We start from the raw sequence: 26,793 nt of genomic DNA on the forward strand, positions 1-26,793 counted from the left end.
TGGTAATTTTTGCACTTTTTGTTGTTGAAACGTCTTGATCACTAATAAAGAAGATTTTTCTCATAATAATGAAATTTTATTGCTAATCGAGATTATATAGTCGCGGTTTAGGCTAATTTTTAGTTAGGTGTCACATTAATATCAACGTGTTAGTCACTATTATATATATATCACTCATATATGACCCCTCAGTATATATACGGGTCATAATCAGTATCGGTCGGTTACTCGTTTAATTACTACGAATTAACCGATTTATCGTTTACTCGCTATGTAGTAAATAAGGTATACCTCATTTTGTCACGAATGTCACATTTTTTTTGCGCATTATGTTTAACACTTGTGTAGGATATATTCAAATACCAAAATGTATGAATTTATCAAAGTTGTGTAGTAAATGTTACATGTTAATGCTAACAGTTTTTATTTATATAGAATATTTACCACTTATGTAGGATATATTCAACCACAACTTTCAATTATATATTTGTATCAAAACATAAAAATTAATATTTGCATAATTAGTTTGTTTTATTTATTCAAATGTGTGGGGGTGTATATTTTGAATTATTGAATAAAACAAATGGACCCTTAAGATGTGAAAGCCAAATTCAACTGGCTTTAAAGTATAAAGATTTTATGTAGATATATAAATGAAAATGAGATGTGATTTGAAAAAGAAAAAAAAAAGAAAAATAAACGGTTTCTGGTTAAAATTGAATGAGAAGATCAAATAAAAGCCAATTAAAAACTTCTTAGCCAAGACAAAGATCGTCACGGACATCAAAACAAACTGTTGAATGTGATGATAGCGGCCTGTTGTAGTTGTTGAACGGAAGTGTTAAAAGTGAGCAGAAGCCAAAAAAAAAAAATGAAGAATATGAAGAAAAAAATTGGATATAGTGTGGATCTTCTAAAGAAAATGAAATATATGGTTTTGATTTTCTAAATAAAAGATGTGGATTTATTGGATATAGTGTTATATGAAAAAAAAATTCAAAAATATAGATTGTTCTCTCTAATATAATAAAAGCATCTTTATGTTTATAAAGAAAATAAAAAATAAATTAAATGTTAATCTGATGAATGAATTGATATATGAGTACAGAAAATGAATAACAATAGTTTCTTAAGTTAGTTAACAAATAAATTAAGAATTAAAATAATAAGAAAATTCGTTTTAAACTACCAAAATTTAATACTTACCATACATAAAAAAATTCAGCGTTTACAATTATATTCTTTTATGTAATTAAAAGAAATAATAAAAAGAAAAACTATGATTGGCTATAAGGACTTTTTTCATTTCTCGTACTATGATTATTTCTTCCCTAAGTTAACCATATAAATATATATGTATATGGGTGGTTATAATAAAAAAAAATAGTTTTCTAGGAAGAGTAAGAATAAATCTAAACCCTTGGATCTATGATCTAGCGGTTAAGATTGATAGTTTTTAAATTACCAAATAATTTCAAAAGATTTAGGATTTAGGCTACATAGTTTCCTAACTCTAAATTTTATGTCATTCCTACTATTTCTACAAAACTATGTCTTTTTAATTTTAACCCTTATATATATATATATATATATATATATATATATATATATAAGGAAAAGGGTTAAAATAAAAATGTATAGTTTTGTAGGAAGAGTAGGAAGAACTTAAAAATGAGAGTTCGGAAACTATGAGAGCCTATTTAGGGTGATATGTGACCTAAATACCTGATCATATATTTGTTATTTTAGAAACTATTAATCTCAACCACTAGATCATAGATCCAATTATCTAGATTTATTCTTACTCTTCTTATAAAACTATCTCTTTTTATTTTAACCCACCCCTATATATAAGGGTTCAAATAACAAACAATTGTTTTGTGAGAAGTTTGAGAATATTTTAAAATAAACTACATCACCTAAATAGGACAATATACCATATAAATAGAAAACTGTACAACTTTTATAAACTAACAATCTCAATCACTAGACCCTAGATCCAAGAGTGTACATCTATTCTTATGTTTTTCATGAAACTATTGTTTTTTACGTTAATCCTACCATATATATATATATATATATATATATATATATATATATATATATATATATATACACCAATTTTAATAAAGTAAAATATTTGTGACACGTGTCAGTTTATGGTTAAACCTCATAATTTTTTTCATTCAAAACTAAGATTTTGATTAACTCTAATACATGTACATATTCACTTTCATTTTACATTTTATTTATACACTTTTATAATTTTATAAAACTAAATATTAACATATTATTTTACTATATATTTTAAAATACTTGGTGAAATCTAAAAATTAACAACAAACCATGTTTGTTAAGATTGAAAAGAATAATATAATTTCAAATGCTATATATCATTAACATATGTTACCATGTATATTGTTGAAGATTATAAAGAAAAACAAAACTCCGAACATGCTTTCATTTTACAAAGTAATTTTTTAAATTATTATATCATAAATCTATGCTTAAAAGTTTATCCATTTTTTTAAAATCAATCCATTTATCTATTATTATTATTATTGTAAATTGTCATATAAATTTATAAATTATAAATATATGCTTTAAATCTATCAATTTATTTTTTCGGTTAATTTAGTATATATATACAAATCACTTTCATATATAACAAAGTTTATCATATTTAATTTCTTGTTATTGATCAAGGATTTTTTTTCAGGTTTTGTGGAACTTAAATTTAGTTTTTATAGTCAAAAATTGATAAATAGATTGTTTGGTACAAGTTAACTACATTTGGTAACAAATGAGAAATCTAAGTATTTTTAAAAGTTTGAAAATGCAAATAAATTTATCGTCAAATTTGTTACGGTTCAAAGTGTTTACTTGAAATGTCAAACATATGAAAGTTAGAATTTTAAACATGATTTGGGTTTCAAATTTATTTTCAATGACATTTTTTGAAAAAACATAATTAAAAGGTTCGGGATTTGGTAAATTGGCTATTTTTCCCTCGACTATTAAAATTTAAGACCAGATAGTGAACACTTACGACACGCCACCCCATGCCTATCAATGCTTCTAACTTGTATCAAATTTGAACCATTTGTGTCAGTATTAACTTTTTCTTCAATGGTGATCCAAACATTGTATGGGAAGCTGTAACATCCCAAATTTTCGTTCGGTTAATATAATAATATTTGATGTTATGAGATGGGCTTGTGTTGGGTTAAGTAATATGGGTGATGAACTTGGGTTATTAAAGGTAAGACCATGGGCTTAAGCCCGTGACCCATAATATAAATACTTTAATTACTCATAATCCATTCATTTACCACCCAAAACACATACTTAGCTTTCTCTCATCCTACTTTCTCTCTCTAGCCGAAATAGCAAGAAGAAACCGAGCATCAACCCGAGGTAATGATAGTATGATATTGTAGAGATCCAAACCCGTTAGATCTAGTCACGAAACAACGAGCCGACACCTTAAACCGTTAAAGTCACGAGATCCGGATGGAATCGGGTATAAATCGATCGAAAGATGAGCTTAGGGATCACTCTAGTTCAGATGTGGATCGAACGGGACGAAAAACGGTGAAAACGGTGGTGAAACAAGCGAGATCTCGCTTTTCCGGCAAGATTCCGTTTTTCCAGAAAGGCAGCGCCGGAGGTTGAGTCACATCCGGGAATGTTCTGATGTGACATCTGACGAAATGTCAGAACCCTAATCCTAATTCATTACGGGAATCTAACGAACTAACCCTAGTTCGTTATGCCAATTCGCCAGGAAAAGATGAAGAAGTAACTCCAATTCGTTATGACCATTCGATACAAGGAATTAACGACTTAGAAGCGGTTTGTTAAGTAGTTTGTTAACGGAGGTATAACGAATGAACCCTCATTCGTTAGAAGGTTCAATTCGTTACAGAGGGGTCATTCGTTAACCAGACCAATTCGTTAAGGTCCAATTCGTTATGAGAACCGATTCGTATAAGGTCCAGTTCGTTATAGTGGCAAGTTCGTTACAAGGACCAGTTCGTTATAATAGTCAGTTCGTTATAACGAATGAGTTCATTCGTTAAGAACCCCATTCGTTAAGAACTGGATATCGAACTAGTAGTTTGGCAGAATGACAGAAAAGTCCCTGGACTTAAGGAAGAATGATATAATTACATAATAGCCCTTGGACTTTATTAATTTATGAAAGATACCTTTAAAGGTTAATGTGTAACGATTAACTAACCGGGTAAAGATTTAATGAAGTAAAACTGGGTTAGACGCGTAAGATTAGTTAAGTAAACAATTAGAATGGCTAGAGTGGCATTTAATATTGTGTTTATTAAACAGTTAGTCGTGTACAGCTAAGGAAACGAATAACCATTAACGGTGATCGTAACCGAGATCAGGTGAGTTTCTAGCCCACTCCCTTGTTATGTTTTCGGGGCTGTGTGCATACTCGATGTGATAGTTAATACACTTACCTTAAGTGGTAAGTGTATACCTTGTATGATTCATGTATGATGAATGCCTGACGGTGCGTAAATGATCTTCAGATATTGCACGTAACGACAAGGAGTATGATTGTTAAATGAATGACGTGAAAAAAGCCTAGAGTGTTCTTATGCTATGATGTAATTGTTGTATATGCAAAGTAAGTGTATGCAGGTACAGGAACGGTAAATGAGTTCTACGCCTGACGTAGTAAGTTAGGAGGGCATATCCCTCTAACTTCCATTGGATATAGACTTGGCATGTGATGGCGTAGTTAAGGACTGCGGGCCTTATACGTGTTATAGATGATAGATGAGAACGTAGTTAAGGATCGCGGGCCTTATACGTGTTAGAGATGATAGATGAGAACGCAGTTAAGGACTGCGGGCCTTATACGTGTTACAGATGATAGATAAGAACGTAGTTAAGGATTGTGGGCCTTATACGTACTTCGGATAGGATCCAGCATAGGAAAGGACTACGGACCTTATACATGCTCTAATTGTATTGTGGTAGCATAAGGGAGGATTGCGGACCTCGTACGTGCTATGAACTAGGTTGCAACATAGGGAAGGACTGCGGACCTTGTACGTGTTGTTATTGTAGGATGGTATAGGGAAGGACTACGGACCTTGCACGTACCATAAATGGTGAACATAGGTAAGGACTATGGACCTTTTATGTGTTCACGACCTTGAGTATAGGTATAGACGGCGAACTATGAACGTACTCTTGGTAGACTTAGGTTAGTGATTGTAGGTATGTATGTATGTATGATAGTCGGGTAACTGGTAAAGTATGGATATGTATCTTCGGATATGTTTGTGTGTATGATATGTGAATATATTGTATGTCGCCTGATTAACTAGAACTCACTCAGCGTAGCTGACTTTTAGTATGCACGCAGGTGATCAGACTAAAGAGCTAGCATGAGGATGGCACATGGAATGGATTGAACGACTGGCATCTGAAGATGGAAGAAATGATGTTTTAAAGATGATGTTTTATGTTATGGTTTTAAGGAAAAGATTAAATGTTTCGTAACGAATGATTGAAGTAACGTTTCCGCGAAAAGTTTTAATTAACTCTGATTGTAGAACTATATTTATGAGTAGATCCAACGTCCAATGTAGGGCACCGGGACGAGGCCTTACAGAAGCATGCCATGCAAAACTATGCTCAAATGAACCAAAATATTCACAAAATTTAATTGGTTAACATATTATTTTTTATGTTGTCAAACTTATTGTATGGTTTAGCTCAGAAAAACATAGTTTTTTTATGAACATCTGTTGTTATAAATAATAATTTAATGTTCCCCTTTCCTTTGATGGGTTATAAATTGATAAATACATCAATAAAGGTAACGCTCATTCAGTATTTAGGTTGAGTAGTTAGAATTACTATTGTATGAGAAGTCTTCATCCTAAATTCTTTCAAGTATACATATATGATACTGACAATGAAAGTTTCAGTAGTTCTCGGGTACGTTTTTACACGTGCATTTTTTATTTAGTTCATTTAAAAAAAATCATTTTGTGATATAAATAAAATCAATTTATATACACATTGTATAGATACAAGTATAGATGTAATACATTTTTTCATATACATTATGTAATTATTTTCTTTACTTGTAATTTTATAATTTGTATAATCACGTGTGTTACACGGGCTCTAAAACTAGTGTATATATATATATATATAGGATGAGTATCATTACAGAACTGTTAAATTATTTAAGAACCTGAAAGAACCCATTAAAACTAATGTTTTTCATAAAAAAATTTGTATGTTAATGTTAGTTGAGTGTAGTTTTATCATATTTTATATCTATATTTATGATTATAATTTTGAAAATTAGTTTTTATACATATCTATGTTTTGTTTTACACCTATATAAATTTGTTAGTATATAAATTTTACACATATATAAACTTGATATTTATATATGTAATCAAAAAATTTTATATAAAATATGATAAAATTACTCTTAAATAATGATAATATATAAAAAAATGAAAAAAATGTTTGGTTGTGTAGAGTTTCTAAGAGTTTTTAACTTTTTTGGAGTTCTTAAATGATATTTATTTATAGGGGAGGGTTATTTTGAGAAGCATGGTGAGTTTTAAGAATTTTAAGAACTCAATTTTGAACCACATATTTAATTAAATGATTTGAAATATGTGGCTGAGATTAAATTTAATTAAAAAATGAAGCAGGAGAGAGAATAAGTATTTTTAATAATTACGCAAGTTTAAACGTTAGTTATACATGTGTAAAAAGTCGATTCGGTGTGTAAAAAAATACCGTAATTTTTTGTACATCACTTACACTTACGTATTACACATGTGTAAAAAAAAGTTCAAAAAAAAATTGTTACGTTGAGTTCTTTCGAGTTCTTAAAACTCAAAGTGGTTCTCAAAAGAAATCAATCCAAAAGAAGAAATGGATTTTGTAGCTTTGGATGGAATTTATGGATCAGAAGATGAAATATATTGTCAAAACCCAAAACTCGACGGGTATTCCCGAAACCCGACGAGTAATTACCCGATTAAAACCCGACGGGTTTGGGACGAACTTTAATAATCGGGTATGGGTTAGTGAATGTATAAACCCGTTCCAATTAAATCCAACCCATTGCCATCCCTAACTAGGCTCCTGACTTTGGCAGCTCTTTCGGTGAGAAACATCCACTTGAGTTCCCTCCCGCATCCTTTGTAGTGATGCCAGGGAGACCACATACTTGTTATGTCTCCTTGATAGTTTGGCAATTTGTTAGTGTTTGGTGCAAGGTCAATCCCATTTTTTCTTTCACGGTCCGGGATATCTTTGAATTTTACCAAGTGAGTCCGAAGGAAGATCACAAGGACATCATCCACGACAATGATTATCTCATGTTGATGCATTTGAAATACTAGCTGGGAATGAGGTACATTTCTCAAACATGGAAGCGAAACTGAGGAAAATGCTAGAAGACATTAAGGCTGTAAGTTTTCTTTGCTTTTCGAATAGGTCCAATTCTTTATCAATCTCATGATTAGGTTGGTGAAAATAAATCTTATGTAATATGTTGCAAGTGTTTTTGTTCCGTTTTGTCCATTTTGGGCGTTCTTAATTTAGTTTACCTTTTGAAGAAAATAAAAAAACGAAAAGATGTGAGGCTTTAACTACCCTAGTTGCTAGACCGTCGTTGTCATTTAAACAATTCATATTTCAAGTGCGTGCTTCAAACATGCTTCTTTTATTAAAATCCAGCTTTCATCTCATCACCAAATCACTAAAAATATAATTAATAAAATAATATATAAAAATAAAGTTTAATACATGTCAACACGGCATGTTAAAAGTCAACACGGCATGTTAAAGACTATTAATATAACCCCAATTAATACTTCATCAAACACAAAAAGGATTCATGTGTGTTACAAGAGGGACTCCATGGCATTCAAGATGTGTGGATCTTTCTTCTTTCAATTCATTTAGTTTAAGGTAAGACACTCAACATTAACGTTCTTTCGATCCACACGATCAATCAGTCACTTTACGATCCAGTGTTCTCGATCAATAATGTTTGATTTGATCAAACACGATTAGTGATCGATATGCATCTATCCTTTATTTTTTGTGCATGATTTCTATTTGTTGCATGTGTATGCTCTTTCTGTTGGCAATGCCATGAAGTTGATCATTAGCTTCTACTTATCCGTGTTTATCTAGTCTTTGTCACTGATATAAGTACTATAATATAATAACTACTAAACAAATGAGTATTACTAACGAAATAAAACTACTTATATTTCCAATGACCAATCATTGACAGAATTCCATCGTTTTGAATGCCAACAGGTGAATCGAACTCTCATTCTCTCAAAATATTATCAAAGTTTAGATAGAAAGATATAGAGAATGTATGCATCAAATCACTGGGGAGGCTCATTGGAAATTGCAAATGATGATCATGAAGATCAACACAGGCGGATTAACAACGACACTGATAGAGCATCATTATACAACCTTCAAAGCCAACATAGTGGAGTCTTGGATGAGACTCAACAAAGTTGGCTGCTCAATCCAGATGATGCTTCCAGAAAGAAGAGCAAGACAAGGTATGTTGATTTAGGGTGCATCGTTGTAAAAAGGAAAGTAGTCAAATGGACGGTGATCGTAATCTTCGCTGCTTTTCTTGTGATCGGGGTTCCGATCATTATTGCAAAGTCGTTGCCGAAGCATAAATCGCGGGCTCCGCCACCGGATCAGTACACGGAGGCGTTGCATAAGGCTTTATTGTTCTTCAACGCCCAAAAATGTACGTTTCTTGAACTATATATCGATCTTAATTATTTTTCAACATATTTGACTTCCATGCTTCATAATATCATGTATGTGTAGCGTGTTGAACACATCTTTTGAATATTTCAATTTTCATATAGATCAACTAGTGGATCTGAAGTTTTCTAAGAAATTATATTAAGATGCTAAAAGTTAATATTAATATAATTAATGGAACATGTCACTTTAGCTGTTTATACTAAGGTTCCTTTAGTAGCCTTTTTAGTGATAAAATCATTGGCGGATCCCGCATACAAACGGGTGGTTCCTCGGAACCACCCGAGTTTCGAAATAATAGTGTACGGATATATAGAAGACGCGTAGGAACCACCTTATAAATTAAGAGGGAACCACCTAAAAAAAATTCCTGGATCCGCCACTGGATAAAATATATATCTTCTTAATCGGTAAGAGGTAGATGATGTTTGGTTCACTTAAATGTTAAAAGACACTTTCTAATGGTTTATAATGTCTTTTAGTGGGTAAGTTGTATAGACATCCTATTAACTAATTCAGAGACTACATCTTTATCATTCACGTCGCTACTATACATAAGGTTGCCAAACAACCCCTTGTTTTTTCTACTAATAGTTTACATGTAACTAAGTATAACGTCTTTTAATAAGGTTTTCCATCTATTGAAAGTATTATAATCAAAATTACTAATATTTTTCTAAAAATCAAGATCGGTTACGTTATGCAATTTGCATTATATATTGACCCACAAAATGCATAATACATAGGTGTGTGACATGCTTGATAGTTTGTCTATTGATGAATTCAAATATGGCATTTTCAATTTACCCTCTACTACTCTACATGCATGTTTATAATATATAGTTCAAAACATGTAATTTAAAAGAATCTGAAAAGAAATATAAAACTAAATCGTTAGTTATTTATAAAGATGTTTATTTCTTATATCTGTATATATTTTACGTGATTTAACATAAATAATTGATTATATAACATAGTCGACAATCTTACATTTGAGAAAAATTGTGCAGCTGGAAAGTTACCAAAGAACAACGGGATCAAATGGAGAGGGGATTCAGGGCTTCAAGACGGATCGGATGCAACAGATATCAAAGGGGGTTTGGTCGGGGGATACTACGATGCTGGTGACAATACTAAGTTCAATTTCCCTATGTCATTCGCCATGACAATGTTGAGTTGGAGTGTAATCGAGTATGAGCACAAGTACAAATCCATCAAAGAGTATGATCACACTCGAGAACTTATCAAATGGGGAACCGATTACTTGCTTCGTACCTTCAACTCCTCGGCTACTATAATCGACCACATGTATGGCCAGGTGGGTGGATCTCAAAACGGTTCAACCACACCAGATGATCACACGTGTTGGGAAAGACCTGAAGACATGGACTACAAGCGGACTTCACAACTGATTACATCTGGCGCTGATCTGGCCGCAGAAATGGCAGCTGCATTTGCAGCAGCGTCCATTGTCTTTAAAGACGACGTTGCATACTCTAAGAAGCTTGTGAAAGGTGCCTCTACAGTATGGACATTTGCCAGAGATGGTGGCAAGCGTAGCCCATACTCTAGAGGCAATCTTTTCATAGAACCCTACTATAACTCCACAGGGTACTATGATGAGTACATGTGGGGTAGTGCTTGGATGTACTACGCCACTGGTAACGCTAGTTACCTATGGTTAGCTACGAACGAAGGATTACCCAGACATGCGAAAGCTTTGTCTGATAACCCAAGTATGCGGGTTCTAAGTTGGGATAACAAGTCGCCTGCAGCGATGCTCTTGTTAACAAGAATGCGCTTGTTCTTGAACCCCGGGTTCCCTTACGAGGACTTGTTACGTAGCTATCACAATGCCACCTCGCTCACCATGTGTTCGTACCTTCCACAATACAACACCTTTAACTGGACTCAAGGTACATATATATGTATAACAACTTTTTTTCATAATTAATGTACATACATACCTTAAAACTCAAAAGGCGAGTCACGAAACATGTATGTAATGTCTTTGTAGGAGGACTAATCGACCTCAGCCAAGGCAAACCACAAAATCTACAATATGTCGTTAATGCAGTGTTTTTGGCTTCGCTTTACGCTGATTATTTGGACGCTGCTAATCTTCCTGGTTGGTATTGTGGCACCGCGTTTATTCCAACGAAAACGCTCCGGGACTTTGCCACTTCTCAGGTTTTAACACTTTAATATGTGCATGTTCATGTGTTCTAAAAGCTTAAATATGTATAAATATCTAATTCCTTATAAACTTATTATATATATATATATATTTGTAGATGGACTACATATTGGGAAATAATCCTATGAAAATGAGCTATGTGGTGGGACACGGCAAAAAGTTTCCAAGACACGTTCACCATCGAGGTGCATCAATACCAACCAACAATATCAAATACTCATGCCAAGGCGGGTTTCAATGGTTGTCTTCGGGTAAACCTAACCCGCACAACATCACGGGTGCTATGGTCGGCGGTCCGGACCGATTTGATAAGTATAAAGACGTGCGTGCCAATTACAGCTACACCGAACCCACCTTAGCCGGTAACGCAGGTTTAGTTGTTGCACTTGTGTCGCTCACTGCGACCGCAGGTGATGGTGGTGTCGACAAGAACTCTATGTTTTCGGCAATTCCACCGTTGTTTCCGCCAGCACCACCACCTCCACCACCGTGGAGACCATGAAGACCTTTGTAGTTAATATAAACACAATAACTTATACTTGTTACATTTTGCATTAATAAATGAGTTTCTATTGAGTCTTTATATTCGTCGTAAGATTTTATTATTAGCTAATTAGTTAAAGTACTATTATTATATATACATCATGCATTCATGCGTGTGGTTCTTTCTTCCCACTTTTCTTACCTACCTCGCATGCTTACAACTACCCTTCGGCCACGTCTCAATCACACCCATTTTTTTATAGTGGTCAAAGTGGTCGATTAGTTCGATCTTTGATATTTTAGTCTTTATTTATTAAGGTTATTTCGGTCTTTGAACAAGTATTGCCTTAGATTTAAGTGCACGAAAATGATTAAACAAAATCACATAATGCCATTAATAAATATATTTTATGATTACGGATTACCTATGATCTTTTATGCCAAATGAAAAGTAGTTTCAGTAATAAAGTTACTCAATGTTAAAAATTTTTCTTTATTAAATTATGATTTTTCTAAAACAATAACTTTTCCAAATTTGAGCTATATTCTTGATTTGAAGTTAGATTTACAAGGATTACATGGAATGATTTTTTTTATTTTTTATTTTTTATTTTACGTGTTTATTAGATTACTTGTAATATATCATAAGAAGGATTTTGGATCACACAAAATACATTTTAAAAATAAATTCAGAAAAAATACTAAAAAAATCATAACTCAAAATATAAATAAAAATAAAAAGAGTTAAAAAAAACTAAAATGTTTCTTCTATCATTATTGTTAAAAAAATGCGAAAAAAAAATTGACAAAAAGACACAATGCCGAGATCAAAGACACAATGAAGAAAATGAACAAAAAACACAATTATAACAAAAAAAATACACAATAGATCGCAAAATATAACAAAATGTCGAACAAAATATAACACAATGTTGATTAATATAACACAATACAAAGAAAAAAAGACACAATGTCAAGAAAAAAGACACAATCAATGACGAAATAAACACAAAACACAATAATAAACAAAAAAATACAATGACTTTTTAACTTACCATTGTTTTTTTATGAGAACGCGAAAGACGGTGGAAATATTTTTGTGTTTTTACTTTTTTCGTTTTTTTATTAAATTTTGAGTTATGATTTTTTTATTTATTTCTTTAAATTTTTTTTAAAAGGTTTTTTATATGGCTACAAATCCTTCTCATCCATCACATTTTATGTATATTGTGGCTAACGGTTCTATCACCCGGAGAAAATACAGTGTAGCAAATATCTAGGGGTTGATGACGGTGTTCCACTCAACCTAGGGTTCCCGAGGGTATCACCCACTCTTCACCCTTGCAATTGAACAATTTTGAATTTTTAGTAATTCACATTCTTTGGTATACAAATACAGTTAAATATTTTTTATTACAAATTTTCAACATTCACTTTTGTTGAGAACAACTAATTCACACACATCGTGTATATACTCCTAAATATGCACATTGTACATTATAGGACTAGATTGCTTAGGCTATTTGTAGTAGGGGGGTATATAGGTCCGGCTCCGAAAAAGCAAAAAAAGTTTTGGGCCGATGCGAAAAAATTTTTGGGCCTTAATTTAAAATGCGTATTTTGTTGGTTTAACCAATTAAATTTTTATGTGTTTATTTGGTTATAATTTGGGTTGTGTAAAAAAAATTTGTATAAAAATAGGATTAAAAATGTCTCAAATGAGACTAGAACCCATAACATTTTGGTTGAGAGTAATACCCGTTTGCCACTAGACCAACCTAGTGACCATATAATAGAGTTTAAACATAAAATATATATACATATTGTTCTTAATAAAAATAAATATAACTTTTAAAAAAAAATCCGGGCCTAACGGGGTGTCGGGCATGTGGCCGTCGACCACCCCGCCACCCCTATGGGCCGGCCCTGGGGTCACAAAAATGGGGGGTTTGACACGTGACAAAAAGGGACGACATATAGCCCCGAAGGCAATGTTGTAGCCCAACCACCCCCACCCCCTAGTTGATTGTCACGTCATCATTACCATAACACAAGTGACATGTCATTACTCGTGAGGTTTAACCAAAATAAATTGTTGCATCACTTCTTTGATTAGTGAGTTTAAACTTTAAAGCTCCCCAACTTTAATTGAAATATCAATTCTTCAGCTGATAGGTTTCTTTTTCTAAAGGAAAATTACCAAATTAGCCCAATCATAAATGGAGATTTCATAAATGTCCCTCTTAATTCAACATTTCGAATTTGTTCTTATAGAGGTGGGTAGTGAAAAGACCTAAATACTCATAAAGGATCATCCGCGGGTCATTCGGGACTTCCTCAGGAGTCACCCGTGGAACATTCTCATCACCCGCATGACTTAAGTCAGAGGAAGATTTAAGAACATTTCCAGAGACTACATGCGGGTCGATCAGGACTCCCTTAGAACTCATCCGCAGAGTGTTCCCTTCATGCGCAAAGATGACTAAAGAGTGACATCAGCAAACCAGTTGTAACTGACTTCCTTCTAAAAGATTTACGTGAAGATCTTTTCTTGGGAAGCACGTGATGTAACAACTAATTAGATAATGACATATGGCAAGGTTGTTATAATCATACATATGGTCAGTTGTCCCGTCCTATCATATGCGGACACGTGTCCAGTTTATTACAAAGAGCATCTTCTATAAATGGACAGTTGTACCAATAATATCCCCCCCCCCAAACCACCGGCTATAAATACCCTTTCCATCATCATGAGGTATTCATTCACACTTCACATATTACATCAATTACTGATGTACATAGAAATGTACATCTTTCCGGCATCAAATAATCTCTAAAAGCTGCAATTTCTATCTAATAACATAGCATAAAAGGCTACTTATCATAATAAAACATACTTTCAGGTGAAACCAAGCCTCAAACAAAGAAACAAGCAAAAAGACGAAGAAAAACAGAAGAAAACACAAGAAAACAAAGAAACACGCCCCCATGCCTCAAGAAACACGCCCCCATGCTTCTGATACAAGAAAAGACAAAACCTGGAAGCAAAAGCACGGGGCCGTGCCCACCAACCACGGGGCCGTGGACGGGAACACAGAAAAGACAAAAAAGAATTTATCACATGTCACTAAAAACCACGGGGTCGTGCCCACCAACCACGGGGCCGTTGCCACCTCACACAAAAGACAAAACAAATCTGGCACATGTCATAAAAATGCACGGGGGCGTGCTCAACTTGCACGAGGCCGATTAAAGTAAAACAACGATTTATCATTAGAAACATTTGTGTCCACGGATGGATACTTGGTTCTTACCAATATTCTACATATACGATAGGTACACTTGCCTATTTTGTGTGTGTTTAGTCTTTGAAGAAATCACTTTTATAAATTTAAAACACGATCTTGTGCAAAAGCAACTAATTCCATCCTTTTATATTATACCACACGCACGCACACATCAAAGTTTTGGCGCCGCTGCCGGGGACACGGTACGTTTTTAAGAACAATCCAAGTTTTAATTTAATCAATGTCTATAATTGTACAAATTTTTTAACTTCTATTTTATTTTATCTTTATTTTTTTTACTAAATACTAAAATATATAATTTTCCGGCTAGCCTACCTACTTTTTACCTTTAGTTACCTTACTTTACTTTAGCTTAATTAACTTAGACCTTAGTATAAATTAAAATAGCTTAGCCTAACTCGTCGCTTAACTTAGACTAACCTTTAGATTAACATTAGCTAACTTTTACTTTAGTTTTATTTTGATTTAGCCTCATGTATGTCCTCTACTTTTGAGCCCGAGCTTGTTTCTCCACTTTCTGAACCGGAACGACTCTTTCGTCGACGAACTCCTAAACGGACTACAGAAACCGCAGAAGCAATAAAAGATGAATCAGTAGACGCCGCCACATCAGGAGAAAATCAAACCGAAGAAATGATGGCGGCCCAGAATAATGAGCTGAACATGAGCCAATATTCCAAGCCAACTCTCGAAGGCTACGGCAATGGAGTGGCTCCACCCGAAATCACCGAAAATTTCGAAATCAAATCAAGCACCATTCATATGGTGGAAAATTCAGTTCAATTTCATGGTCTCCTCGACGAAGACCCTCTTTCTCACATATCTCGATTCCTACGAATCTGCGGAACCTTTAAAATTCAAAATTGTTCGGACAATCAAATCAAACTCAAACTCTTTCCTTTCTCTCTAAGGGGTCAAGCCTTAGAATGGATAGAGTCCCTTTCCTCTGGTTCCATCACCACTTGGGACCAGATGGTTGAACAGTTCCTCCTCAAATATTTTTCGCCCGATAAAACTGCCAAATACCGAGCCAGCATTACCGGATTCCGGACCGATGATGACGAATCGTTACACGCAGCATGGGAAAGATACAAAATTCTTCTAAGAAGATGCCCACATCATGGACTGAGCGTATGGTTACAAGTACAAACTTTCTTTGACGCACAATCCAGTCAAAACAAACAGGCCATCGACCAAATCGCTGGTGGAGACCTGGGATCCAAATCACCTAACGAAGCATTTGAAGTCCTGGAAAAGGCCGCAAAGAAGAGTTTCGCTTACAACCCACCAAGATCTACACCTACCCATAAAGGAATACACCACGTTGATTCCAACACTCTTGTCACAACACAGCTTGAACCTCTTTCTAAAAATTCGAACAACTTCAAGCCGAACTATCTAAAACCAAACCCACCTGTGACACTTGTTGAGGAAATCATAAGACAAGTGACTGTAAACAAGTCATTATGGCCATGGAAGAGGTCGATTTCATCGCTCGACAGAACAACGCTTTCAGCAATAACTACAATCCAGGATGGAGAAACCACCCTAATTTCAGCTGGAAAGACGGAAGTAACACTCAACCTTTATCCGGATTCGAAAAACGACCAATGAATCAACCCTTCCAGCCTAAACCTCAATTTCAAGATCAAAGTTCTAGTAGCCATCAAAACCCAAGCTACTCGAAAATCGAAGAAATACTAATCCAACTAATGACCAAAACGAATGAAGGAGAGAAGAAAGCCGACTCAAGAGCTGTTGATATCAGTGAAGTATTATTAAACCATGAAGCCGATCTCAAAAGTCAACAAGCATCACTTCAGAACCTAGAAACCCAAATCGGACAAATTGCCCGACAATTATCCGAAAGACCACCTGACACTCTTCCAAGCAATACAATCACTAACCCGAATGCAACAGCTAACGCCGTTACACTCAGGAGTGGTACAACCACTTTTGTCTCACCAACTTCAGGACCGGTTATGGAGAAAAAGTCTCCTGATGAAACGCAGGAAAGGCTGACCCCAAAAAGCACAGTACAGCCTAAGGAGCCAGTCCGAACCTATGTTCCGCCTATTCCATACCCTGGAAGACTAAAGCAGGAACGATTGGAAGCCCAGTATGGGAAGTTTCTAGAACTCTTTAAGCAACTCCATATCAACGTCCCTTTTGTCGAAGCTATTGCTCAGATGCCAAAATATGCCAAGTTTCTCAAAGAAGTGCTGACAAACAAAAGAAAGCTAGAGGAGCTCTCACATGTTACCCTAAGTGAAGAATGTTTAGCTGTCCTCCAAAGCAAGCTACCGACAAAGATGACCGATCCAGGGAGCTTTACTATCCCTTGTCTCATATGAAATTTATCTGTTAGCAATGCTCTGGCTGACCTAGGAGCTAGTATTAATTTAATGCCTTATGCGGTTTTTGCAAAACTTGGGATAGGAGAACCAAAGCCCACCCGCATGAGCATTCAGTTAGCTGACCGATCTGTTAAATATCCTCGGGGCATTGTTGAAAACATGCTTGTCAAAATTGACAAGTTTGTTTTCCCAGTAGATTTTGTGATTCTAGACATGGAGGAAGACAAAAGCGTACCTCTAATTTTAGGAAGACCCTTTTTATCCACCGCAAAGGCTATCATTGATGTTTGCATCGGCAAACTCACTCTCAGGGTCAATGACGAGGCAATCACTTTTGACATAGGAAAATCTATGCAATATCCGCAACAAACCGATAACACGTTATATTGTGTTGACATCATAGACTCCATCGTAAGTTGCTATATGCGAGATTCCTCCATCAATACTCCCTTAGAAACACAAGTTTTAGACAAAACACTCAACAAACCCATTTTAGAGAACGAAAATTTCAATAACAACTACCACGAAGAATCAGAAACGATATACGAAATCATTGAAACATGAAAATTCGAAACCATCAATCGAAGAACCACCAGCCTTAGAGTTAAAAGAACTACCAAAACATCTCGAATACGCCTTTCTAGAAAAAAGATTCTCAACTCTCAGTAATTATTTCATCTCACCTTTCTAAAGAAGAGAAAGACGAACTTCTTAAGGTTCTCAAAAACCATAAGAAAGCTATCGCATGGAAGATCATGGATATCAAGGGCATCAGTCCTTCTTTTTGTACTCACAAAATCCTCATGGAGGAAGAGTACAAACCCGTGGTCCAACATCAGAGACGTCTCAATCCCAACATGCAAGACGTGGTGAAAAAGGAAGTAATCAAACTGCTTGATGCCGGATTAATCTACCCGATCTCGGATTCACCTTGGGTTAGTCCCATTCAAGTAGTACCCAAGAAGGGAGGAATGACGGTCGTAATGAACGAGAAGGACGAACTAATACCAATGAGGACAATCACAGACTGGAGAGTTTGCATTGATTACAGGAAGCTTAATGATGCTACAAGAAAATATCATTGTTCACTTCCTTTCATAGACCAAATGCTCGAACGATTATCTGGAAAAATGTTCTACTGTTTTCTTGATGGATTTTACGGATACTTTCAGATTCCCATTGCTCCTGAAGATCAGGAGAAAACTACTTTTACATGTCCATACGGAACCTTCGCTTACCGAAGAATGCCGTTTGGATTATGTAATGCTCCTGCCACCTTCCAACGTTGCATGGTGGCCATCTTTCATGAAATGATCGAAAACTCTATGGAAGTTTTTATGGACGACTTCTCAGTCTTTGGAAACTCATTCGATCATTGTCTAAAAAACCTAGACAAAATGCTAGCTAGGTGTGAAGAAGTAAATCTAGTGCTCAAATGGGAAAAATGCCACTTTATGGTGAATGAAGGCATTGTTCTAGGTCACAAGATTTCTCAAAACGGACTAGAAGTTGATAGGGCCAAAATAGAAACCATATCTAAACTTCCGCCACCAAGTTCAGTCAAAGCCATTAGAAGTTTTCTAGGTCACGCAGGTTTCTACCGCCGCTTCATAAAAGACTTCTCAAAAATCTCAAGACCTATGACCAAACTTCTAGAGAAAGACACACCATTCGTCTTCTCTGAGGAGTGTGTTGAGTCATTCAATACACTAAAAGACAAACTCATCAACGCACCAATCATGACCACACCCGACTGGACCCTTCCATTCGAAATCATGTGCGATGCAAGTGATTTTGCAGTTAGAGCCGTACTTGGACAACGCAAAGAAAAGCACTTGCACCCAATTTACTATGCCAGTAAAACTCTTAACGATGCACAGGAGAATTACACCACAACAGAAAAAGAGTTATTAGCAGTAGTTTTTTCCTTTGAAAAATTTAGATCCTACCTAGTTCTTTCCAAAACCATAGTTTACACCGACCATGCCGCCATACGTTACGTCTTCAACAAGCAAGATGCCAAACCTAGACTCATCCGGTGGATCCTACTACTCCAAGAATTGGACAACGAGGTTAAAGACAAGAAGGGAGCAGAAAATGTAGCCGCAGACCATCTTTCACGATTAGAATGTCCAACTCCCGAAAAACTTCACGAAGAAATTATCAACGATAATTTCCCACATGAGGTTCTCATGCACATTCAAGGAGTCATAGAGGAAAAAGGCGAAAGTCCTTGGTATGCCGACTTCGCAAATTACTTAGCTTGTAGGATCCTCAGAAAAGGACTTACCCATCAACAGCGGAATAAATTCTTCTCCGACCTTAAGTTTTACTTCTAGGAAGATCCATACGTGTTTAGGATAGGTGCGGATCAAGTCATTCGTAGGTGCGTGGCAGGCAATGAGGCCTTAGACATTCTCAAACATTGCCATGAAGGACCAACTGGCGGACACCACGGTACTGCCACCACGGTCAGGAAAGTGTTTGACGCAGGATTTTTCTGGCCCACTATATACAAAGATACACATACTTTGATCCAAGCATGTGATGCTTGTCAAAGAGCCGGGAACAGCTCATCAAAAAATGAGATGGCTCAAAAGGCATTCAAATTTGTGAAATCTTTGATGTATGGGGGATAGATTTCATGGGCCCATTTCCTAACTCATTCGGAAATAAATACATTCTTGTAGCAGTCGACTACGTATCTAAATGGGTAGAAGCACAAGCTCTTCCCACCAACGATGCTCGAGTAGTTGTACGATTTCTGAAAAAGTTATTCTCAAGATTCGGTACTCCGAAAGCCCTAATCAGCGACAGAGGTACTCACTTATGTAATACCCTGATGAACAAGGTCTTAGCACGGTATGGGGTTCAACACCGACTAGCAACACCATATCACCCGCAGACCAGTGGGCAGGCAGAGGTCTCAAATCGAGGAATTAAGAGAATTTTGGAAAGAAGTGTGGGGATGAATCGCAAAAATTGGGCAGGAAAGTTAGAAGACGCATTGTGGGCCCTCAGGACGGCCTACAAAACTCCCATAGGAACGACACCCTTCAAGCTCGTTTACGGGAAGGCATGTCATCTACCAATAGAATTAAAACACAAAGCCTACTGGGCCCTCAGAGCAGTGAATTTTGATCTAATGTCCGCCGGAGTAAACCGGGAAGATCAAATTCGTGAGCTCGAGGAACTGAGAACATTGGCCTATGAAAATTCCTGGTCCTACAAAGAGAAGACTAAACGCATGCACGACGCTCATTTAAAAGGAAACAAAAAATTTCAAGCTGGTGATCATGTACTGTTATACAACGCTCGTTTACGTCTTTTCCCAGGAAAACTGAAATCCCGATGGACAGGTCCATACGTTGTTGAAACAGTTTTTGACTATGGAACCATCGAAATTTCAAATTCAAACGGCTAGAAGTTCAAAGTAAATGGACATCGACTACCATACATCGACGGTCCACTTAAAGAAGTTTTGGAGGTACTAACCCTCCAAACTTTTTAAATAAGAGATTAAGGAAACAAGGTCTGGCCAAGACCTTCACAAAAGTAGGCCTTGTAAATATTTGTTTTCTTTTTTGTTTTACTTGATAAAACAAATAAAAATTTGAAAAAAACACGGGGGCAGCCCCGGCATCTACGGGGGCGTGCTTTCATCGTACTTGTTTGTTTGTGTTTATGTTGGTTTGGATACTTTTATGGCCGTGGGTGCCAAAGACATTATATTAGATACTAATTTAGCCCGATAGGGCAAAGGGACGGATGATTCCATACCCAATTTTAGGTTTTTATGCCTGGTTGTTTGCGGATGTTTGCAGTTTTATATTATACAGGTACAAAAACAGGAAAACGGACGAAAAATAGGGGACGCTCTGTCGAAATTTCGTTAACTCGTAGGGAAGTAACTCTCCATTTTTACCCATAAATTAGAATTTTTATATTTGCATGAATCTTGTTACATTGAGGACAATGTGAGATTCAAGTGTGGGGAGGGGAATTACTTGACCAATTGTTTGTCCAACTAATTATAAAAATTCTCTAAAACAAATATTTTTGCAGCAAACAAAGATTATTCTAAACCTAAAAAGAAAACCAAGAAATTTTTTTGCTAATAACCAGTCATTACATAAAAGTGAAAAAGTAAGAAAATGTTTTGTAATATTGAGAATAAATTTATGCAAAATATGGCGTTAATACCCAATTCCTCTGTTACTGTGAGATAAACTTCATGCCATATAAATATTTTTTTCGGAAGCTTTGAGCGAGTCATATGTTTCGTGTGATTTAGAACTTGTCGCAATTATTCATTATAAGACCACACGAATAGTTGTATAAGGAAGAAGGTAATATCTACACAATTCCATCAAGCCCATTATCAAATTACAAAACCCAAAAAAAAAAAGAAAAAAACCCGATCACTTTATCCATTTTCACTGGTAAAAGACAACACTGGTCTTTTACCGGCAGACCCTAAAGAACTGGAAATGCATTCTTTCGATTTCAATACACTTCACAAAACCTAGGTTGCCTCCAGAACTTAGGGAGAGAATCTTTCTCTTTAGCAATAAGGTGAAGAAAAAGTGGCGACAAGACGAACAAAGGCTACCATTCTGTGGAATTTCCAAAAACTCAATGAAGAGAAGAGCGAAAAGATATGAACGATGCTTAGGTTGCGGAAACTGGTCCCACGAAGGAAGATGTAGAAAAAGTCAAACTCAGTCTCAGCATGAATATACCGAACTAATGAGGGTGGGGGCCATTAGGCTCAAAGCCGAATGATCCATTAGAGTTGGAAGTTATATTCAGAACAGGATTGAGGAAGAATTGATCCACATCCTCGATAAAACTGGTCTTGACGATCTGACCTTAAAAGAGTCATTAGGTATATAAAAAAAATTCTCGGAGAAAAAGGAGCTAACCATTGAAGACATCTCAAAACTCCCGACAAATAGTAGAAGCTGTATTTACCATTAACCCTTGAACCACCACAAAATACCAATTCCTACTCACACTAAACCGAAACCCCTTTTTACCTTCTAATCTATGCAACTCTTCAAAAGGTGGAAATTTGAACTTGTTACAAGTTTATTTATCACAAGTTGCATTTTGGCTAATAGTGTTCACATACATACATCACATGTTTGATCAGATATAAAACCGAGTGTGAGTGAACATTGTGAGAACGTGACGTTTTGCATAAATGGAAGTTCATAAAAACAAAAGTTCTCTCTTATTTATCACTAACATAAAGATTGGATATTTTGTTTCGTCTTCTTGGAGCTCACTTAATGGATAGCTATAATCTAAATTTGCTGTTTTTAGAGGATATTTATAAGAAGATTGCTTGAGGACAAGCAATGTTCAAGTGTGGGGATGTTTGATGTACATAGAAATGTACATCTTTCCGGCATAAATAATATCTAAAAACTGCAATTTCTATCTAATAACATAGCATAAAAGGCTACTTATTATAATAAAACATAATTTCAGGTGAAACCAAGCCTCAAACAAAGAAACAAGCAAAAAGACGAAGAAAAACAGAAGAAAACACAAGAAAACAAAGAAACACGCCCCCATGCCTCAAGAAACACGCCCCCATGCTTCTGATACAAGAAAAGACAAAACCTGGAAGCAAAAGCATGGGGCCGTGCCCACCAACCACGGGGCCGTGGACGGGAACACAGAAAAGACAAAGAAGAATTTATCACATGTCACTAAAAACCACGGGGTCGTGCCCACCAACCACGGGGCCGTTGCCACCTCACACAAAAGACAAAACAACTCTGGCACATGTCATAAAAATGCACAGGGGCGTGCTCAACATGCACGGGGCCGTGCCTCACCATCCAGATTGCCTATAAATAGTGGCTCATGTTGCACTCATTTGGTGTGCCTTGAAAAAGAATTCTCTCGGATTTTCACTTATAAAAACACACACTAACACTCACTTTGAAGATATAGTGAAGAGTTTGAAGGTTTGGAGGTCATCACCACTAACCATCATCATCATCATCATTAAGAAGAAAGATTCATCTACATTTGGTTAGATCGTTCCAAGTTTAATCATGTATTTGTTACTTTCAATCATCTTAATGTTTATCACTATGCTCCTTATGAGCTAAACTCCTTTTACCATCTAAAATCTATGAAGAAGCTTTGTTTTACTTGATAATTAATCAAGACATGTGATGTAGTCTAGTAAAGTACACGGTTATATTACAATTATCTTTTGATGAGAAATGTTTCACCATCTTAAATTACTAATTCAAAGTTGGTGGTTGTCAATTTCATTGGCAATCATTCATGATCGATTCATGTTCTTGAAAGATAGAAATACTTTGATACATTATCGAAACATGGATCCTTATATTGTACTTAGAAATGATGAGATATAAGTTATGGTGTATTTTTCTAAACCTTGGTAATCCGAAAATGGCTTTGCTTAGGATATCAAATTAGTTAAAGAAACCATATGTTAACGGAATGTGTAATTATAACCTACTTAAATCAACCAAGGGGAGGTTGTGTGATGAACTATAACCACCCGAAGTTGTTAGAATTGGTATTTGAGAAATCGAAGTCAATCCTAATCTTTCTACTTTACAAAACTACTTGCCAACTTAAATTGACACCATTGAGATGATATGACATTAGGAAATGGCGGACTTTAAAATGCGCATACCATCTCCTTAGTGCCAAAGATGCTCACTTAAGGATTAAGGAGCTATCTATCATACATTGCTACGGTAAGTTTATCACATGTCCAAATATTAATTATCAATGTTAAAATGGAGTGGATTCTTGATCTTAGATGGCAACCTTCGCATAATTGAACAACCCGTTTAGAATCTCTTGTCTTGGTCACCTAAATATATTATATATAAGTATTTATATTTTATAAAAAGTTAAAAATCAACCCCAAAAATGATTAAAACCTCCGATTAAAGTAAAACAACGATTTATCATTAGAAACATTTGTGTCCACGGATCGATACTTGGTTCTTACCAATACTATTCTACGTATACGATAGGTACACTTGCCTATTTTGTGTGTGTTTAGTCTTTGAAGAAATCACTTTTATAAATTTAAAACACGATCTTGTGCAAAAGCAACTCATTCCATCCTTTTATATTTTATACCACATGCACGCACACATCAATTACTTAAAGTACTTTCTATCTCTAGAATTGTACTTATCTCACGTCGGATGGTGGTTATGGGAAGACCCTCATTCCCCCTCTTTTCCTTCCCGTAACAAAATCACGGTGTTCTGTTTTGTAGGTTTCCGTCACCGGACCTGTTGAGCTGAGCTTTTACCATCGTATTAGTAGGTATCTGACCTGTATCTTATGGAATCATTGGTATAGCCTATTCAGGTTCAAATCTGTGCTTCTTCATTTTCGCCATCCGTGTTTGTGCTAGAATTATAAGAGTTTTTGTTTGTTTAAGTGGTATAAGTCGATCTCTTCAAGGTTCGATGGAAACTCCGGTGATAACCAAATGTTCTGCTGGAGTTACATCTATGGGTCCAATTCCTGGTGATATGGGACATGTGACGGTGGAGACTCGACGGGCTCGTCGAGAGCCAAATTTGGAAATTCTCCTCTAGCGAGATCTCATCGTCATAATGTCATATATGAGGGGATTCAATTTCCTGAAGAATGGTTGCAGTTGCAACAAGAGAAGGTTTGTGACATTTGTCAAATTCGAGCCTTGAGTTGTATTAGTTTTGTAAACTTTTATTTTCTTTTAAACCGACTCAACATTTTTAGAACTTTATTAAATTATTATATAATATTATTATAGACCTCAATCTTAAATAAAACGACGTTTGTCATATTATAGTGTTATTAAGAAAAACATAAGAGGTTCAAACGGATTTTCGTAAACTCGTTACAAACTTCGGAAACCTTTAAACTCGTGTTAAACAACGATTGAAACTTGAGGGGCCATTTTTGAAAATATTTGATGCATATATAAATAACTTAAAAGTAAACTAACCCTAAACCTAAACAAACAACTACAGCCACTCTCTTTCTTTTCCATTTGTTCCGGCGCCGATTTCCGGCGACCTCCGACCCCGACCTCCGGCCACCCTCTTCCGCGTTCTCCACCACCACCACTTCCCTCCTCCCTCTCTTGGTTTCTCCGGTAGCAAAAGCCCATCAAATCCGCACCTTCGGCCGCACCCTCCTCTTCCCCTAGCCATTTTCCGGCGAGCCCCGACCACCGTGTACCGCCGTGCACCGTACGCTTTCCCTCTCTTCTCTCCCCCGCTGAAATTTCTCTCTCTCTATCTCTCTCGGCTTTCTCTCTCTCTATCTCTCTCGGCTCACTCTATCTCTCTCTCTCTCCCTCTCTCTTTGTGTTATCTCTCTATCGCAGGTCACTCTCTCTCTCTCTTTCTCGGCCTTCGTTTTCCGGCGGCTGCTGTTGCTTCGTTTCCAGCAGGGGTTCAGTTCGTTTACTTCCTGGTATAGATCCACGAATCGGGAACAGTTAATAGGTAAATTAATTTGGGGTTTTGGTATTATTAAATTTTCATATATTGATTAAAATATTTGAACTTGTTGATAATCGGTTTTAGTTATGGGTTGTACTCTTGGAAACGGGTTGGATGGGTTTGGAGTTGGTATGAATTGGGGAAGATACAAACAACCGGGTTCGAGTCTCATCCTAGACCGGTTTTGGTGTTATATTTATACATAAAGATTATATATTAGTATTATTACATTTAACTTACTATTATAATTATATATCATTAATATTATTATTATTATTATCATTATTCTTATAAATATTTGAGTTATTATTATTAATAAAGACCATATTATTATTACTTATTAAAAATCATATTTCTATCATTTATCTATTAACAATAATAATATTATACTTATTTTGTGAATTTGTTTAGAAGTCGAACCAACATCAAGTATGGTATCATTATTTACTATCAATATTATTTATTATTATTATTATTATTATTATTATTATTATTATTATCAACAACACTTTAACTAATACCAAGACTTTTATTCTATAACTATTATTATTAGTATTATTAATAATAATTATTGTTATAATTATTTTACTATATTAGTATTATTAGAAATAGTTATTGTTATTATTATTATCTTATATATCTATGTATATATGTATATATATATATATAACATATCTTTTTAGAATTATTATTATTATCATTACTACCTTATCATTAATAATATTATTATAAACTTCATTATCAATTCATTTTATGAAAACCGAACTCTTGATTTAAAACCCGTCTTGTTTCTATTTATATTGGTTTAGTTATTTAAAATCCTTAATAAAATAATAATATTTTTATTTTAGTTACCAATTAAGTACGAGTCTCTGATCATTAACAAATTAACCGATGAACCGATTAACAACCGAACCTTCTTGTCCAATGTTTCAAATGTAGTTTCAACTAAGTTCAAGTTCATTAATATATTTTATTAATCGTTTTCATTTAGCTTTCAAGTCGGATCTGTTAGTTTATCGTTCGAGCTTCATTTATTTGTCTATTTATTTCTCGATTCATCAATCGAGGTGAGTACTTTCATACCCCTTTTTTCATCTTTCGTTTTGGGGTGA

The 26,793-nt window shown here is 35.3% G+C and overlaps 1 protein-coding gene across 1 annotated transcript; it reads left to right on the forward strand.

Annotated features, from left to right (window-relative positions):
* The first annotated feature begins 8,353 nt into the window (after window positions 1-8,353).
* LOC143605599 (endoglucanase 12-like) lies at window positions 8,354-11,746 on the forward strand. Its single transcript, XM_077081656.1, has 4 exons — window positions 8,354-8,800; window positions 9,831-10,736; window positions 10,838-11,010; window positions 11,115-11,746. Exons 1-4 carry the CDS (start codon window positions 8,401-8,403, stop codon window positions 11,517-11,519), a joined length of 1,884 nt encoding a protein of 627 aa, XP_076937771.1. The 5' UTR covers window positions 8,354-8,400; the 3' UTR covers window positions 11,520-11,746.
* Window positions 11,747-26,793: the final 15,047 nt, after the last annotated feature.

The sequence above is a fragment of the Bidens hawaiensis genome, unplaced genomic scaffold (assembly GCF_021521415.1).
Source record: "Bidens hawaiensis isolate Kalapana, Puna unplaced genomic scaffold, B.hawaiensis_p1.1 tig00070351_1, whole genome shotgun sequence".
Taxonomy (NCBI): Eukaryota; Viridiplantae; Streptophyta; class Magnoliopsida; order Asterales; family Asteraceae; genus Bidens; species Bidens hawaiensis.

Excerpts from the sequence above, each read along its gene's own strand:
- LOC143605599 (XM_077081656.1), top strand. The coding sequence starts at position 8,401 with ATGTATGCATCAAATCACTGGGGAGGCTCATTGGAAATTGCAAATGAT. Across the intron at positions 10,737-10,837 it reads CACCTTTAACTGGACTCAAG|GAGGACTAATCGACCTCAGC; the intron begins GTACATATATAT and ends ATGTCTTTGTAG. Across the intron at positions 11,011-11,114 it reads GGGACTTTGCCACTTCTCAG|ATGGACTACATATTGGGAAA; the intron begins GTTTTAACACTT and ends ATATATTTGTAG.